This window comes from Anopheles darlingi, chromosome 3 (genome assembly GCF_943734745.1).
Source record: "Anopheles darlingi chromosome 3, idAnoDarlMG_H_01, whole genome shotgun sequence".
Taxonomy (NCBI): domain Eukaryota; kingdom Metazoa; phylum Arthropoda; class Insecta; order Diptera; family Culicidae; genus Anopheles; species Anopheles darlingi.
Window position 1 is genome coordinate 68,545,968 of NC_064875.1, and position 14,798 is coordinate 68,560,765.

The following is a 14,798-nucleotide window of genomic DNA, read 5'->3' on the forward strand; positions in this document are numbered from 1 at the left end:
TTTTGGGTGTGTTAGTGAAGCCTTGCGCGTGGAGTATCGCTGAGTAATTTTGACGGGCTGCTGCATGTTTTTGTCTTGTGCGCCTCGGAAAAAGGAAAGATTTCCCGTCGAGCCGCACTCCCGTCGTCCGCGTTCGGATTCGGAAACAACTCATTAACAAAGCGCCAGCGGCTACATCAACGAGAAAAGGTGCGACCATCTCCGGTTTGTGGCGGGCAGGCGCTCCTCTCCTGTCGGGTGATGCACCCTAAAAACATCCGCGGCTAAAGGAGGAAGTGCGTTGAAACTCCCACGTACTGCGCTGGACGCATCATCATCAGAATCAGCATCATCAGCTTGTTCAGTGTGTTAGCGGATGTAGCGCTTCGAATCGTGGGCGGTCGAGCGCACGATACGTTTTTTAATCCACCCGGGCCCTCGACTGTACTTCATTGGCATTGGCTAGCCCATGATTCGATTTGTGCTGACTGTTTTTCTCTCAGTGGATTTGTGCTGTTGCATTTTGTAAATTATAGAAGTGCAGTAAGCGTGGGAGGTGGTGATCCGTGTCGCATCCTTTTGCAACCACTGTGAAGTGCTAGAGAGAGTGGGAGAGGCTTGAAGCTCTTGACCGCTGGTTGGTGCATCGTGTTGATGGTTGGTGTGTGCATCCCGTTGCAGGTGAAACGGAACGAAGCGTGAGTCTCGCAACCTGAAACCGTCGACCCCCGCTGCAATCGATTTTGCAGCCAGAAGACATACGCCCGCCGCCCCAGACGAATCATCGGGTGTTGTTGTCGGCTATCCTGAAGGACGGCTTCCGCCGTATGGTGAAGTTTTTGCATCAATAATCGATTAGAAAAAAGGGAAACCGTATCCTAGGAACGGTAGGCCAACGATTCTTGGCAAACGCATCCGCATCGGACATCCGCACAAGGAGGCATCAGAGGCGAAAGGATGACATCATTTTTCAACGTTGGGGCCCTGGGCGGAAATCCGTTCGCGACGCCCGTAGGTCAAAAGATCGGTAAGTATGCACGGTGAGGCGGTGATTTGCCACGCCACAATATGCTCGGGGCGAGAATGACCATCAGCTGAAAATCATCAACATCACATCACATGGTATCGGTGGCAGCAACAAAGCATGCCGCCTCGCAGTTGGTGTCTTTTTGCGGGCAACATTCCTTTTCCTCACACCTTCCGTGGATAAATGGCTATCTGAAGTCTGATAAGCGAGCTACAGCAGAACTTGTGCCCATGTGTGAAAAGGTAATGCATCGAACAACGGCAAGATAAGGGTAGCCACTTGTTCACCACCAAAGCGAAACGAGGACAAACCGTGACCCGTCTAGTGGCCACCGTTTTCTTTTTCTGCCTTCTGCCGTATCATTTTAGCTAGGGCCGTTGTGCCTTGGGTTGTGCGCCGCCTCGCTGCCGCCGCTGGTCCGGCCTCTGTCTTGAGTTGAACAGGAGGAAGCCTTACAGCGAAGCCAGCGAGTGTTGCGGTTGCGAGAGAGATGTTTGGAACGCAGTCCCGTGCACGCCCTTGGGGGTATAGCGGCGGCTGTGTGTACCTCCCATGGGTGAAACGCGTCGGTAACGAACCAATTGGAGCGCGGTATGCGGCAGCTCTTCGTCATTCGGTTCGTCGATTTGCATTTGTCGCATCTAGTTTGCATCGCTCTGTTTGGCAATGACACATCAAGCGAAGCGCAGCAACCCGCTAACAGCAAATTACTATACTTCCCTCAACTCGCATTACATACAATGGCCATACGCGATGCGAGAGCAAAGTGTCTCTGTAACTGGATAGATGATTCACTTCCCAGGAAGGAAGCCTTACAAACACTATGAATTTTGGATTCTACCTTGGGGCACTACCACGCGAACCACGCTCTTTATCACAACTTTTCTGTCATATAGACAGTGGATAGAGGTGGTGTCTGCCTCCAGAAACTATCGTTCAACCGCGTGCACAGGATGGATACAACACCTCCTCACCCCACGTGTTGCCGTCTCGATTGAAGCGATTTACATAATTATTCACGTCTCCCTTACCGCCAGCAAACGATGTCACCGTAGACGGCTGGCTAGCTGGCTGGTACGTGCGTGTCAACAAAGTGTGCTTTATGGCTCCATCATCCATACGGTTTTACTATTTTATGCTTCGGATTTCCTCTATTTTGGAAGACCGGCCGGTATACGATCGTCAAGGAAAATAGTATCGAAAGCAAAGCGATCGATGAAGTAGGCGTGAAATGACTAGGAAATGTTGGACAACAATCATAAATGCTCCTCACTGCACTGTCTTTTCCTCTATGATGCTTAACCCTACCGCCTACCGTACAGTCCAGAGTAAAGTGTTTCTTTATCTTGCATTTGAAAAGGTAATAAAGGTGTGACTTTACCACCCTATGCACACATAAGGGCTTGTAATGAAAATTAAAATGATTATTCTTAGTTGTATATGTATACCGATTTAAGATCACTCATCAATATTGATTATTTGAGCACGCTCATCAGGTTTACTGTACGTGAACGCGGGAGGAAACACTTTTTCATCGTTCACGGTTCGCTGAGAATCGGAAAATAGTCCGTGCATGAATTGGGATGATCTTCTCGATCAAAGTCAAACGCATGGTTTGAACAGTTCTGCTAAGCTCCACCGTTACATCGCTTGCCCGTGCATGACGCCTGATTTGATCAGCTTTCTCGACTTACATAATGAAGCCTACCTTTGCAATCGACAATGGTTTTATGGCGAGAGAGAAAAAAAACCCTCAAAAGAGACCGATCGTAAGAGTCGACACCTGGCTAGCGTAATCATTGATGATCGCTTAAAAAATCAGAGATTTTTGTTATTCAATCGAGTTTCTATTAGCAATTATATGGACTATGGTATGCAGCAAATGTATCAGTTGCTTATCAGCCAGCATAGGTTATCATAGGTTATTGGTGAATCATATGGTGGAACTTTTGCCAGGACTGCATGGTTCAGAAAGAGCAGATTGCTTGTCCGTTCTCTCACGTATTCTGGCGTTCAGCAGGAATGACGCGGTCAACAGAAAGTTATTTGTGCATGAGGCGGTAAATGGATGATAAGGCACAACGAGGACTAAAACAACTCGTTATCTCAACCTAAACCAAGCTGATAGCGGGTAATGAGCTGTATACACATGGGCAATGGCATCCCCAACCCGCGAGATCCATCCGAGGACCCGAATGCGAATGTGTTCTGCTGGTCGGATTAATCCCATGTTTCTTCGTTTATATCTACAGAGCAAGCAACAGATGGCAGTTTGGCATCGGAAAATTGGGCGCTCAACATGGAGATTTGTGATATGATCAACGAATCGTCGGACGGGGCGCGCGATGCAATGAAGGCGATACGGAAGCGACTGGCACAGAATGCTGGCAAGAACTTTACCGTCATCATGTACACGCTGACGGTGTTGGAAACGTGTGTCAAGAACTGTGGCAAAGCGTTCCACATACTGGTAGCCAACAAGGAGTTCATACAGGAGCTAGTGAAGCTGATCGGCCCCAAGAACGATCCACCACCGATCGTACAGGATAAGGTGCTGAGCTTGATACAGATCTGGGCCGACGTGTTTCGCTCACAGCCCGATCTAAACGGTGTCGTGCAAGTATGCCAGGAGCTGAAAAACAAGGGCATTGAGTTCCCACAAACCGATCTCGATTCGATCGCACCGATTTACACTCCACAAAGGGTAAATTCTTAAGCGATACGATCCTGTAACTCTGGCTGGTTGTAACTTATCTTCTGAACTTTCTTCTTTACAGAGTGTTCCCGATGGAGCTCCGGCCGCGGAACCAAATGTGAACAATCTTCCCGTTTCACCCCACCATCACCATCCATCGCAAACGCCCGGATCTCCTGCTGTATGTGTTTGCGTATGGGAGCAATCACAATGCCCCAATAAGGTCTTTAATGAGGGTGTGCGTAATGTTAATGTAATGTTTTCCAGATGCCACCACCATCATCCCTGTCGCAGGATCAAATTGCCAAGCTGCAATCAGAACTAGATATCGTCGCAATGAATATGTCGATTCTGGGTGAAATGCTCACCGAGCTGAAACCGGGCCAGGAAGATCCGGCAGATTACAAGCTGCTGGTCGACCTGACAGCAACCTGCCGGTAAGTTACACATCGTAACATAGTACCAGGCTGACTGAATTATTATTATCTACCCAATGATAATGTGTCGTTGCAGGGAAATGCAGAGCCGTATCTTTGATTTGATCGGCAAGGTGCAGCACGATGAGCTGACGGCGGAACTGTTGCGGTTGAATGACGAGCTGAACAACCTTTTCCTGCGGCACGAACGCTACGAGAAAAATCGAGATCCAAAGAATGCCTCCAGTGCAACACCATCAGCCATACTTGGAGCAGCGCTTGGTGCAGCCGTGGCATCCTCGGGAGCAGATAAGCGCGACTCATCGCTCATAGATTTGATGGGTGACGAGGGAGGAGCGATTGGGGGAACAGCAGCGAGCGGTGGTGGTCCACCGAAAGTAGCTGCCGACATCATCAGCTCACAGTTGGCTGGACTCAGCTTGGCCGCCGCTGCTGGTACGACTGGTGCCTCTTCTCAGCTAGCACAACTGACCAGCGTTTCGGCACAGTCTGGCTCGGCCGCAAAGGGCAAGGCGAGAACAACGACCAGCACCATTCCACCCGATATCGTATCGGATGAGTTCGATATGTTTGCACAATCGCGAAACACTACCGGGTAATATGGCGAGAATGACCGCCTCCAGTCATTCCGTACTTAATCAGAAGTTATAATTCGGCCTTCCTTTCTTTTTAGTGAAAAAGATCTGGTCGGAAGCACGGTTGGTGGCAGCACCTTGGTAAGAGAAATAGAAAATAGCGCGATGTCTAATTTTCCCGAACTTCTTTCCCTGATCATCAACGGCCTGCAATTATCATCCTTTAGTAGTTGCATGTATAGCTAAACCATAAAGTTAGAATGTCATTCAACAGCGATCATGCTTAGCCTATTAGCTTCATTGTATAAACGCCTTTTGTGATTGGCCTGCATTCGTCATCATCGGCAGCAGTTGTGATCATAATCATCGTAATTACATCATCCTGTAGCTTCCATCATAAATTTATCCCTCTATTTCTTTTATTTCTCTTTTATTATCCGTGTGGGTTGAATACTGATCCCGGTGTACCTGAATTTCCAATACTGTGTGCCCTGTATGTGTGTGTGTAACGAAATCCAAAACAAATCCCAAAAATTATCCCGTTATCATTGCGTGATCTGATCGGATATTCTCAACAACCTTCCAAATCCTTTGCCGTCCCTGTGTCGTGCAATCCTGATGGCCACTCGTTCGGATCGCTGGACGCATATCTCCGTACTACCCTCTACATAAAACACATACATAACACACAAACACACCAATACATATATGGACACAAACAACAGAGCACGAGGGAAGCGGAGTTTGATGAGATGGAACAGTGGCTAGGAAATCCGGTGAGTAGTTCGTAACGCACGTATAAAAGGGCAAGGGACCCCCAACTGCTCTCTAACTGGGATTAGACAGAACACTACGTTTCGTTGCTTGTAACTAGTAGTTTGACTGTAAATAGTATCCTATTGGTCTCTTGCGGTGTTGCGTTATCGACAGAAGCTCAATGAAACTGGGACTAACTATTAGTTTGTTTTTGATTATTTCACCTTCCCTACGAAAGGATGAGATCGACAGTCTAGAGGCACATCTGGCTGCAACGGCAGGTGGACTGGGAGCGGCAACAGGTGGCAGTGGTGTCGAGGAAAGCCTCACCAGTAAAGAGTTCGAGAAATTCCTCGCCGAACGGGCCGCCGTTGCAGATAACCTACCGACGATCAGCAGTCAAATTGGCAGCAACAATGGCAGCAGCAGTTCGGCGGGCAAGGAGCGCAAAAAGAAGCCCGACGAAAGCGACGGTCTGCTGGGCGGACTGTGAAAGGCTAGCCGGGGTTCTTTAGGATATGAAGAGCAGACGGAAACCACGCGGTGTCTACAAAACAGGGCGGAGACCGGTTTCCTGTTGTTGGTTAGTGTTTTGTTTAGTAACTTTTTGGTTATTCGTTTTTTATAGATTTTGATGTATTAGTTATATGTAGCGATGATTGCCAGCACTATACCACCCTCCCAGTTTCGTTCTGGCCACAATGCTGTGCACGGTTTAACATTATAACGCCACGCCACGGTCGCTGCAAGATAGTAACGACCTTTAATGGGTAATATGGGGATATGTGCAGACAGACACAGAGAGGGCTTTGTGACGATTGAATATATTGTTTAGAACATTTGAATACCTACACCCTCCCGGCGTTTGCAACCTCTTCTCTCCTTTGATGTGCGTGAAAAAGAGCCATACAAATCACAGAATACACACGTGCCAGGCTAACGGCAGTGAGAATGCGGGATGCTGATGTTGAGCATATACATTTAAAATAGGTGAGCTAGAGTTGTATTTATTTATTCCGCGCCCGTTGGGTGCATCGTGCAGCAAAGAGTAAGAGGTTAATGGGTGGTTTTTGTGCTGTGGTCGATCAGGTTGTACCATGTATGTTTGTCTGTATGTCTGTGGGTACGTAGCATCGAAAAGAGCCAAATTGCTTGACCCTGCTTTGGAGCCCTAGCCTGGATGTTCCGTTACACCATCGTAAGCTTATCTCTTTAGTGCCGAGCAAAAGGATTGGGAAATTGGGTTGATATGCGTGGACTTTGAACCAGCCCCAAATGCAGCAACAGAATGCGAAACCAATTTGAATAAATTGTGCTTGCTAATTTGAAACCATCATGACCACTCCGCGATCCGGATATGTAATAGAGCTACTACTCAATAAACAACGTGTAAACATTTTCCAACCTTCAAATAAACCCGTCGTCAATTACTTGCCGAAAGTATTCAAATCTTCGGCATAAAAAAGGAGTCTCGAGCTCAGCTGAAACGGGTTTTCCAAAGGTTTAAAAAAATTGTTGCCAAGATTGATGCCGTCGAACAGTTTCTGTAAACTGTTCGACATCAGAAACTGGCTACAACCCTGGTAGAAGGCCCCGGGTCCAGGAGTCGAATTCTGCGAGCTTTGTTTTGGTTCTTCGTCGTCGTTTTGTTCCCCGTTTGAGAGGAAATAATCCGCCTCCGTGGTCGCAACCCGAGTTCCTGATCTTGGCAGCCCAAAATCGTTCGATCCGGTACCGGTGATTCTTTGCTCTCCGTCGCCGTGATTATTCCGTCGAGTTGTACCGGCCACACAGTTTCCGAGACCTTTTAGTTTGTTCAGTTCTTATCACTTCCGGACGACGACACGAGAGTGATCTCGGAAATGGCTCTTTCGTTGTGCAGAACACAAATTCTGAACCGAGCTAGTCGGCGGCTGAGTGGCAGAATATTGGCCTGGGAAATTTCTAAGGTAAGTGAACCGGTACCGACGGTATGTTGTGCGATTCAATTTTAAATAGATTTGACCTTGAGCTCCCGCACCCCTCTGGAGCAGAGGCATTAAAACCCGGCGCGTATTTTGCTGGCCAGGAAATAAGCCAGCATTACGTCACATCTGCAGTGCGTGGCGCAGTAACGATCGTACGATCACCAGCATAACGACCGTGGAGTGGCGATCGCGATCGAAAACCGGCAACCGGTTCTGATTTACATTTTGAATTAATTGGTTCTCGCTGGTTCCCTCATTCCCACATGCTTCCATCAGGTACTCGCCTGCCAATATTCGACGCAAAAGCGCAGCAAAGTTTATGGCAGCGCGGACGAGGCGATCGCCGACATTCCCGATGGCGCCAAGCTGTTGGTCGGCGGTTTCGGATTATGCGGTATCCCCGAAAACTTGATTGCCGCCCTCGTGAAGAAGGGCACGAAGAACCTGACCGTCGTGTCCAATAATGCCGGTAAGTCCAGTCCAGGTGGCTGTGGTGCGCACGTTCGTCACATGGCTAGAACATATGGGTGTGTGGAACGGATGGTATGCTGGTATGTAAGGTGCGAATCTTTCGATTTCACTTCAAGGTTATCTTCGTGAGTGCCGCTGCTCCACGGCGATGTATTGGAACACACCCCCCTTTCCGGGGGTGAGAGAACTCTGATACGCATGTATTTGATGCTTCCATCTCGTCGACTATCCGCTGTAGGTGTTTGTGGCCTCTCTGGCGAATACAAGCGTCGCATCGCGTAGATTAGCAAGCCGCGGCTTGTTGCTGTGTTGCTCCGCAACGGGAGCATATGTTTTGATCTTACGTCGTCATAGTCATCTTCGCGGTCGCTTGGTAACACATCACCACAGCTCTATATTTGCTGCACGTTTGGGGGCGCGCAGCTAACTTTGATGATGAGTACCGGTTCGGGTGACAGAAATAGACTCGCTAAAAGGTATGAAACCGGTAGGAAGGCATCTCTCAAACCTCTAAGTTGCTTTCCATCCTCGAACCCCAGCGCGTGTGGTCAGTGACCATGCAACGGCGTATGTTTACTGTTAGAGGCGGAAGGATAGGCTTCTAGAAAGCTACACCTACCTGACAGAGGATACGACCGATAGCATTCCAAGGCCAAAGTATCTCACGGTCTCTAAAGCGACGCTCCTCAATCATAATCCTGTTTGGAAGAATAGATAAGGGAAAACTATGATAAGCTTATCAACAGACTACATCATTTCAACTTACGTTAGATGAGAAAGTAAAGAAAAGATAGTAATTAATGGCCTGACCGATTATGGATCACCGGCTACCTCTAGTTTTTGCTTCCGCGCTAAAGGGCGCTTGCTCTCTCCGGTGCAATTTATTGACGATACACCTTTGCTATCCACCCACGGCAAGCTGCATTTTGCATTCGCATTTTGCTATAATTTATTCAAATATCGATGGATTCGCTTCAAGGTGAAATCGTTAGCAAAATGTCGTTGGTTTGGGGGGCCCATTATCACTGGCGAGACATGATCGTGGCTCAATCGCATGCATGCGCTATGGGGCTACTGCAGGCTTGACTTTTGCTGCTTTCTCCACTGACGTGGATCAGGGCGTTATGTAGATTATCATGCGACTAAATTTTTGCTATCCGATCCTCGTTCGTTTCGAATGCTCCTTAGCGTGGGGAAGCGTGTAACCGAGTGACTCAAATCTTTTGCCTGGCCTGGTGGTGAGTCTTCTGTTAGCAACAGATGCGGAAGCGTTTTGCCACTCAAAAGTGTCCCGAAATTAGTAAAAATGAAATGCAAATGCGATCGAATGGGTGTCCCCTGGGTATACGGTTCATACAGCTAACACAAATGATGTAATGGATGAGCGACGATGGCGACGACGGATGGCGAGGAGAAAGAAGAGTGGCAAGAGAGGACGGGATTCGTAACATATTTTGCGAACAGATCTGATCCACGAATGGGGACAACACGGTGGAAGCGATCACCCACCAGTAGGAGCACACACTCACGTAATGGTTCCACAAACTCCCAGGACCGCTATGATGAAGGAATATCACTCTCGTTTCGTGGGGAAACTGGTTCAAAGTCGTTTTTCGTTCGCTTGTCCCACCCTTATACCCCCCTCACCACGAAAAAAGAGGAATCCTTATCTTGCTAGACATGGGTCAGTACGTAATCAAATGAAGATGGCAGCAAACAAAAGCATCGGATGATGGCATTGCATTGATAGATACGATAACATAGTAACTTCTGTCTCACCAACGTCTCTATAGGAGTTGATACTTTCGGACTTGGGTTGCTGCTAAAGGAAAAGGCGATCAAGCGTATGATCGCTTCGTACGTTGGCGAGAATGCCGAGTTTGAGCGCCAGTACCTGTCCGGTGAGCTGGAGTTGGAACTAACGCCCCAGGGCACGCTAGCGGAAAGGATTCGCGCTGGCGGTGCCGGCATTCCTGCCTTCTTCACGCCCACAGCCTACGGAACGCTCGTACACGAGGGTGGCTCTCCGATCAAGTACGGCGCCGGCGGTACAATCGAGATCGCGAGCGAACCCCGCCAGATGCAGCTGTTCAACGGCAAACCGTACATCATGGAGGAAGCAATCACGGGAGACTTCGCGCTGATTAAGGCCCACATCGCCGACGAGGCTGGTAATCTGATTTTCAACAAATCGGCCCGTAACTTCAACCCTCCGATGTGCAAAGCGGCTAAAGTGACGATCGTAGAGGTGGAACAGATCGTCCCTGTCGGCGAGCTAGATCCGGATCAAGTGCACATGCCGAGCGTGTTCGTGCATCGCATCATCAAGGGACCCGCGTTCGAGAAGCGCATCGAACGGTTACGAGTGCGGGATGCGAAAAAGACGAGCTCGGTCGTTTCCTCGACACCGGCCGCTAAGATGCGCGAACGCATTGTAAAGCGTGTCGCAATGGAATATCGGGACGGTATGCATATTAACCTTGGCATCGGTATACCGGTACTGTCGTCGAACTTCATCCCGGAGGGTATGAACGTGCTGCTCCAGTCGGAGAACGGTATTCTCGGTCTCGGTCCATTCCCAGAGAAGCACGAGGTCGACCCGGATTTGATTAATGCTGGCAAGGAGACCGTCACCGTGCTTCCCGGGTCTTCCTACTTTTCATCCGACGACAGCTTCGCCATGATTCGCGGAGGACACATCGATATTACTGTGCTTGGTGCGATGGAGGTGTCACAGTACGGCGACCTGGCCAACTGGATGATTCCGGTAAGTGTCCCCTTAAAAGTGTGTCACCAAGGCAGTGATCGGCTAGGGATCCATCATCCATTGCTTTCTTTCCCTCACTCTCTAATACAGGGCAAACTGGTGAAAGGTATGGGTGGAGCGATGGATCTAGTAGCCGCCCCCGGTACCAAGGTGATCGTCACGATGGAGCACAATGCCAAGGATGGTTCGCACAAAATTCTGACCAACTGCAATCTACCCGTAACGGGGCGGAACTGTGTTGACATGATCGTCACCGAGAAGGCTGTCTTCAACGTGGACAAAGAGCAAGGACTTACGCTGATGGAGTTGGCCGAGGACTGTACTGTCGAGGAGGTCATCACTAGCACTGGCTGCGATTTTTCCGTATCGCCGGACCTTAAGAAGATGGGTCAGGTGGGCGATGCGTGATTATGAAAATGCGACCGCGATCGTCCTGGAATCGGGACGAACTTTTATGTTCCCCAGAGCTGAAGGAGATGGGAATGGCATTTAATCCGGTGGCAAGGAAAGGTGTGCCATGGAAAGGAGAATGGAGCTTGTTGAATTGTTTCCCCTTTTTTTAATCCCTTTTTCCAACCCCGTTAATGGTTGAGGACGTTCTAAGAACACAACACACACGATAAACGATAAGGATTTGTCTGTGTGTTAACAGAAAATCTAGATTAAGTTCGGTCGCATTATGTGACGATAAACGAAATGAAATAAACGAAAATACGTATCAATGGAATGATAGTTACTCATTTATGCACCAAATCAGGTGACCCTTAAATTCGTGTCTGAATCAATCCGATCCATCAACCGTGTAGCGACTAGAGCGGCTCGGTCGACAATCCCGATGCGTCGTATGTTTTGCTTTTGCGGTCGTGGAGATAAATCACATAACATAATGTCGCTAACATTTTACCGATCTCCAACTCTCGCAACGGTCATCAATATTATCCCATTCGTATGGCCGTCTAGTCGATGGCCGATAGGGGTTGACCCAATCTAGAGGGTATATTTCACAGGGTTCATCCGCCCGTTGGGCTGCTCGTGCTGCCTGTGCTGCTCTGCATCGTTTTGCCTCTAACATCATCATCATGACTCAATCAGGTAGGCGTGGGCTTTCACCCCGGCTGCTACATGAGGAACGAGGATTTCGGGAACTGGGATGATGGATTTTTAGGTGCTTAAATAAAAAATTGAAAACAAAATAACGCATTGCCAACATCAATCGTGTCTTCCCCCGGGTAGCTAAAAGGAGGCTGGTTGGGAGATTGCTGCAACCTTTTAAACGGACAAATTTCCTATTGTTTAACACGAAATATCAAGGTCACGGTCAGCGTTAATTGGAGGCGGCAATTCACCACGCCACACCGATCGATGGCCGGCCGATAGATCTTAATTCACCTGCTCTTCCCTCTCACTGTCGTCGGTACAACACCCTATTGTTCGTTTGAAAGGCCAAAAATGAACATTCCCATCCAAGGATTTGACTGCATCTGCCCCACACGAAAGACGATGATGGTGACGGTGATGATGATGATGATGATGATGATGATGTACCATTGCAACTATCAACTCTTCATCGGTGGATTTTGCCACCGAAAACAGGTTCAGGAGTAAGCAATCGATGAGGAGTGTTTAAAAATACTATCAATAAGCGGACACCACAGCTTTGTTGGAGCGCGTGCCGCGAAATGAAACTGAACTTTGCCAACCGACCAAATGTGGAACCAATATCCTTCATGGGCAACTACACCAGCAGATCATTTGAAGTGAATTGCAAATTTTGCATTTTTTGCCGACGGAACAAACGGACACTCGTGAAATAAGAGGAGATCGGTGTCGTAGGTCGTGTTGAAAAGCGAATTTTGGGGCTTAGTAGCCGGCGTTTGGACGGTGTTCTTTCCATAAATCATAGGGCGACTAGTGAACTGAACTCAACCGAACGAACGACCAAACGAAAGATTCAAATGTTAACGACTCTTAACGTATGCAACGATGAATTTAGCTTACCCAACGTACGGCATCTCGGGGCTCCGGTCGATCTGCGAAACCTGTCTAGCGTTGTCCCCCGCTCCGGGGACCTGTCGCGTGGTTTGCTGCGTTGTGTGAGGTGTTGGTAATCGAAACGAGAGAAGATGCGCTAGAGCCGGCTCATCGATCGAAGTATACTGCGTAGTGGTGGGGAGCCTTCTTTCGGGAGGTGAAATGTCGTACCATCATCAACATGCAGCACCCGGGTTCGTCGTCGTCGTCGTCGTCGTCGCCGTCGGATCGATATGTGTGATTCACTATAAATACTGAAAGCCGGCATCCGGAATGATAACAGTCACTGCTCGAACAGCACCAACACAACACACACTCTTCTTTACCCCAACGTGCTAGCCACAACGCGGACAAGCTTTGAAAATGTACCAGAAATCGGTAAGTGACCGCACTCCGGGAGTTACGGTAGCGTATTTAGCAGAACGCCGCGATGTGCTCACTGACATGACAAATCGTCCTGGATTTACAGTTCATCGTACTCTCCTGCCTGTTGGCGGTGGCCTGTGCAGCTCCAGCACCCCCTGCACCGGCGAAGCGGGCAGCTGGCGGAGGCGGTGCCGATGCGGATGCAACGGTTGTGGCCCAAGACCAGATCATCAACGAGGGCGGCTCGTACGCGTACAACTTTGAAACGAGCAATGGCATCAAGGCACGACAGGCAAGCGACAATGGTGTGAACGCCAACGGCGAGTTCTCATTCTTGGCCCCCGATGGTACCCAGTACTCGATCGTATACGTGGCCGATGAGAACGGTTTCCAGCCTCAGGGTGCACATCTGCCCGTTGAACCTGCGGCTCCTGATCACGTGATCAAGCAGCTCGAGGACATTCGCGCCAACCCACCGAACACTCCCGAGTTCAGCCTCGCCGCACTGGATGCCACTCTAGCCCGTCTGCGCGCCACCCAGGGCTAAAAGTGTCCCCATTGATGATGGCCCTGACCCGACTCGAGCAGGACATCCATGATGACGATTCCGAGTGTACATATTTCAAACCAACCGCGTTGGGTTTCTTCCTTCCCTGTACATAAACCACCAAGACACATTACACGCTACACACTACACATCGGCCGAACCGGAAGGTGTGCCCATTAGTTCAATTTTTTCAATTATTAGCACCAAATAAATGAACGATCAAAGCATACCTGCCATGACGAAAAAACGCGCCAATGAAATCCGAATCCCACAACAGCCGTGGGTAAAAGAGTTTGGAAAGAAACTGGGATACTAGACCAGTTTCCCGAAGCCTGCTAGGTTAGATAATCCCGGTGGATTCCAGTAACCTTCTCAGTGACCCCAGGGCATTCGGTTCCTTTTGAAATCCATGAAAGCCACACCAAGCAGTGATGGATGACGGCATGGCATTTGGATAACATTTAGGAATATTTAAATATGAATACATACTCCTTCATCTCTTCAGAGATGGCATGTTCGGGAGATGCGAGGACATTGTATTTTCTTCGTTTTTGTTTTAATATCTTTCTTTTATTTTGTCTGAATGTGAAATTTAACCTTTTCTGTTTTGCCACGATTCGCTTCTGGCTCTTCCAGTGCTATCTCGCAGGAATATAATATCAAATGAACTCTTTGACCATTTTGTTACTTCTTTAAAGGGCTGGCATGTAGGCAAAAAGAATAGATGCTTCGTTCTTTTGCATGAAATTGATTCAATTCTAAATCCGTAAACCGTCAGATAGTCCCCTGTCAGCATACCAGCAACCAAACGCTGGCGAACGTTAAACTAGACACATTAGTTACTCTTTAGTTAAATTGTTGCGTTGTCGTTGCAACAGTGAAAAGAAGTGGATGGAAACAATGCTGCAATCGCAATACAGATTGCTTCGTTTTCCATTTGCCCTATGTTGCCTACTGTTTGCCTACTTGATCCTACACTATTTAACAAAGAGGGAATTTATTTTCTGTTTTTATGCTTTTCCTCAAAACGGCTTGTTTACACATAAATTAATTTCGCTGTGCCGCCACAACTCCATGATATGAAATGGCCCTCCCTATTTTTAAATCAGCCATTTTCTTTTAATTTAAAATTATTGGAACCCTCGGATGCGTTGTGTAATTATAACCGTGCCCCAGGCGC

General features: G+C 48.4%; 3 protein-coding genes across 5 annotated transcripts; all 3 read left to right on the forward strand.

The window, feature by feature from the left end:
• The first annotated feature begins 35 nt into the window (after positions 1-35).
• On the forward strand, positions 36-6,907 carry LOC125954807 (TOM1-like protein 2). 3 transcript variants are annotated; one of them, XM_049685418.1, is made up of 9 exons: positions 36-189; positions 661-1,006; positions 3,259-3,710; positions 3,784-3,882; positions 3,969-4,138; positions 4,215-4,733; positions 4,812-4,854; positions 5,439-5,489; positions 5,708-6,906. In XM_049685418.1, the coding sequence occupies exons 2-9, from the start codon at positions 937-939 to the stop codon at positions 5,960-5,962; spliced, it is 1,659 nt and encodes a 552-aa protein (XP_049541375.1). In that variant the 5' UTR covers positions 36-189; positions 661-936; the 3' UTR covers positions 5,963-6,906. The 3 variants fall into 3 exon arrangements, with proteins under 3 accessions (XP_049541375.1, XP_049541377.1, XP_049541376.1); XM_049685419.1 differs by having other exon boundaries at positions 42-275; XM_049685420.1 differs by lacking the exon at positions 5,439-5,489 and having other exon boundaries at positions 5,708-6,907.
• A 161-nt stretch (positions 6,908-7,068) lies between these two features.
• On the forward strand, positions 7,069-11,401 carry LOC125954814 (succinyl-CoA:3-ketoacid-coenzyme A transferase, mitochondrial). The gene is made up of 4 exons (XM_049685428.1): positions 7,069-7,418; positions 7,713-7,905; positions 9,701-10,674; positions 10,765-11,401. Exons 1-4 carry the CDS (start codon positions 7,332-7,334, stop codon positions 11,080-11,082), a joined length of 1,572 nt encoding a protein of 523 aa, XP_049541385.1. The 5' UTR covers positions 7,069-7,331; the 3' UTR covers positions 11,083-11,401.
• A 1,590-nt stretch (positions 11,402-12,991) lies between these two features.
• LOC125954871 (cuticle protein CP14.6-like) lies at positions 12,992-13,825 on the forward strand. Its single transcript, XM_049685522.1, has 2 exons — positions 12,992-13,083; positions 13,175-13,825. Exons 1-2 carry the CDS (start codon positions 13,069-13,071, stop codon positions 13,616-13,618), a joined length of 459 nt encoding a protein of 152 aa, XP_049541479.1. The 5' UTR covers positions 12,992-13,068; the 3' UTR covers positions 13,619-13,825.
• The last annotated feature ends 973 nt before the right edge of the window (positions 13,826-14,798 follow it).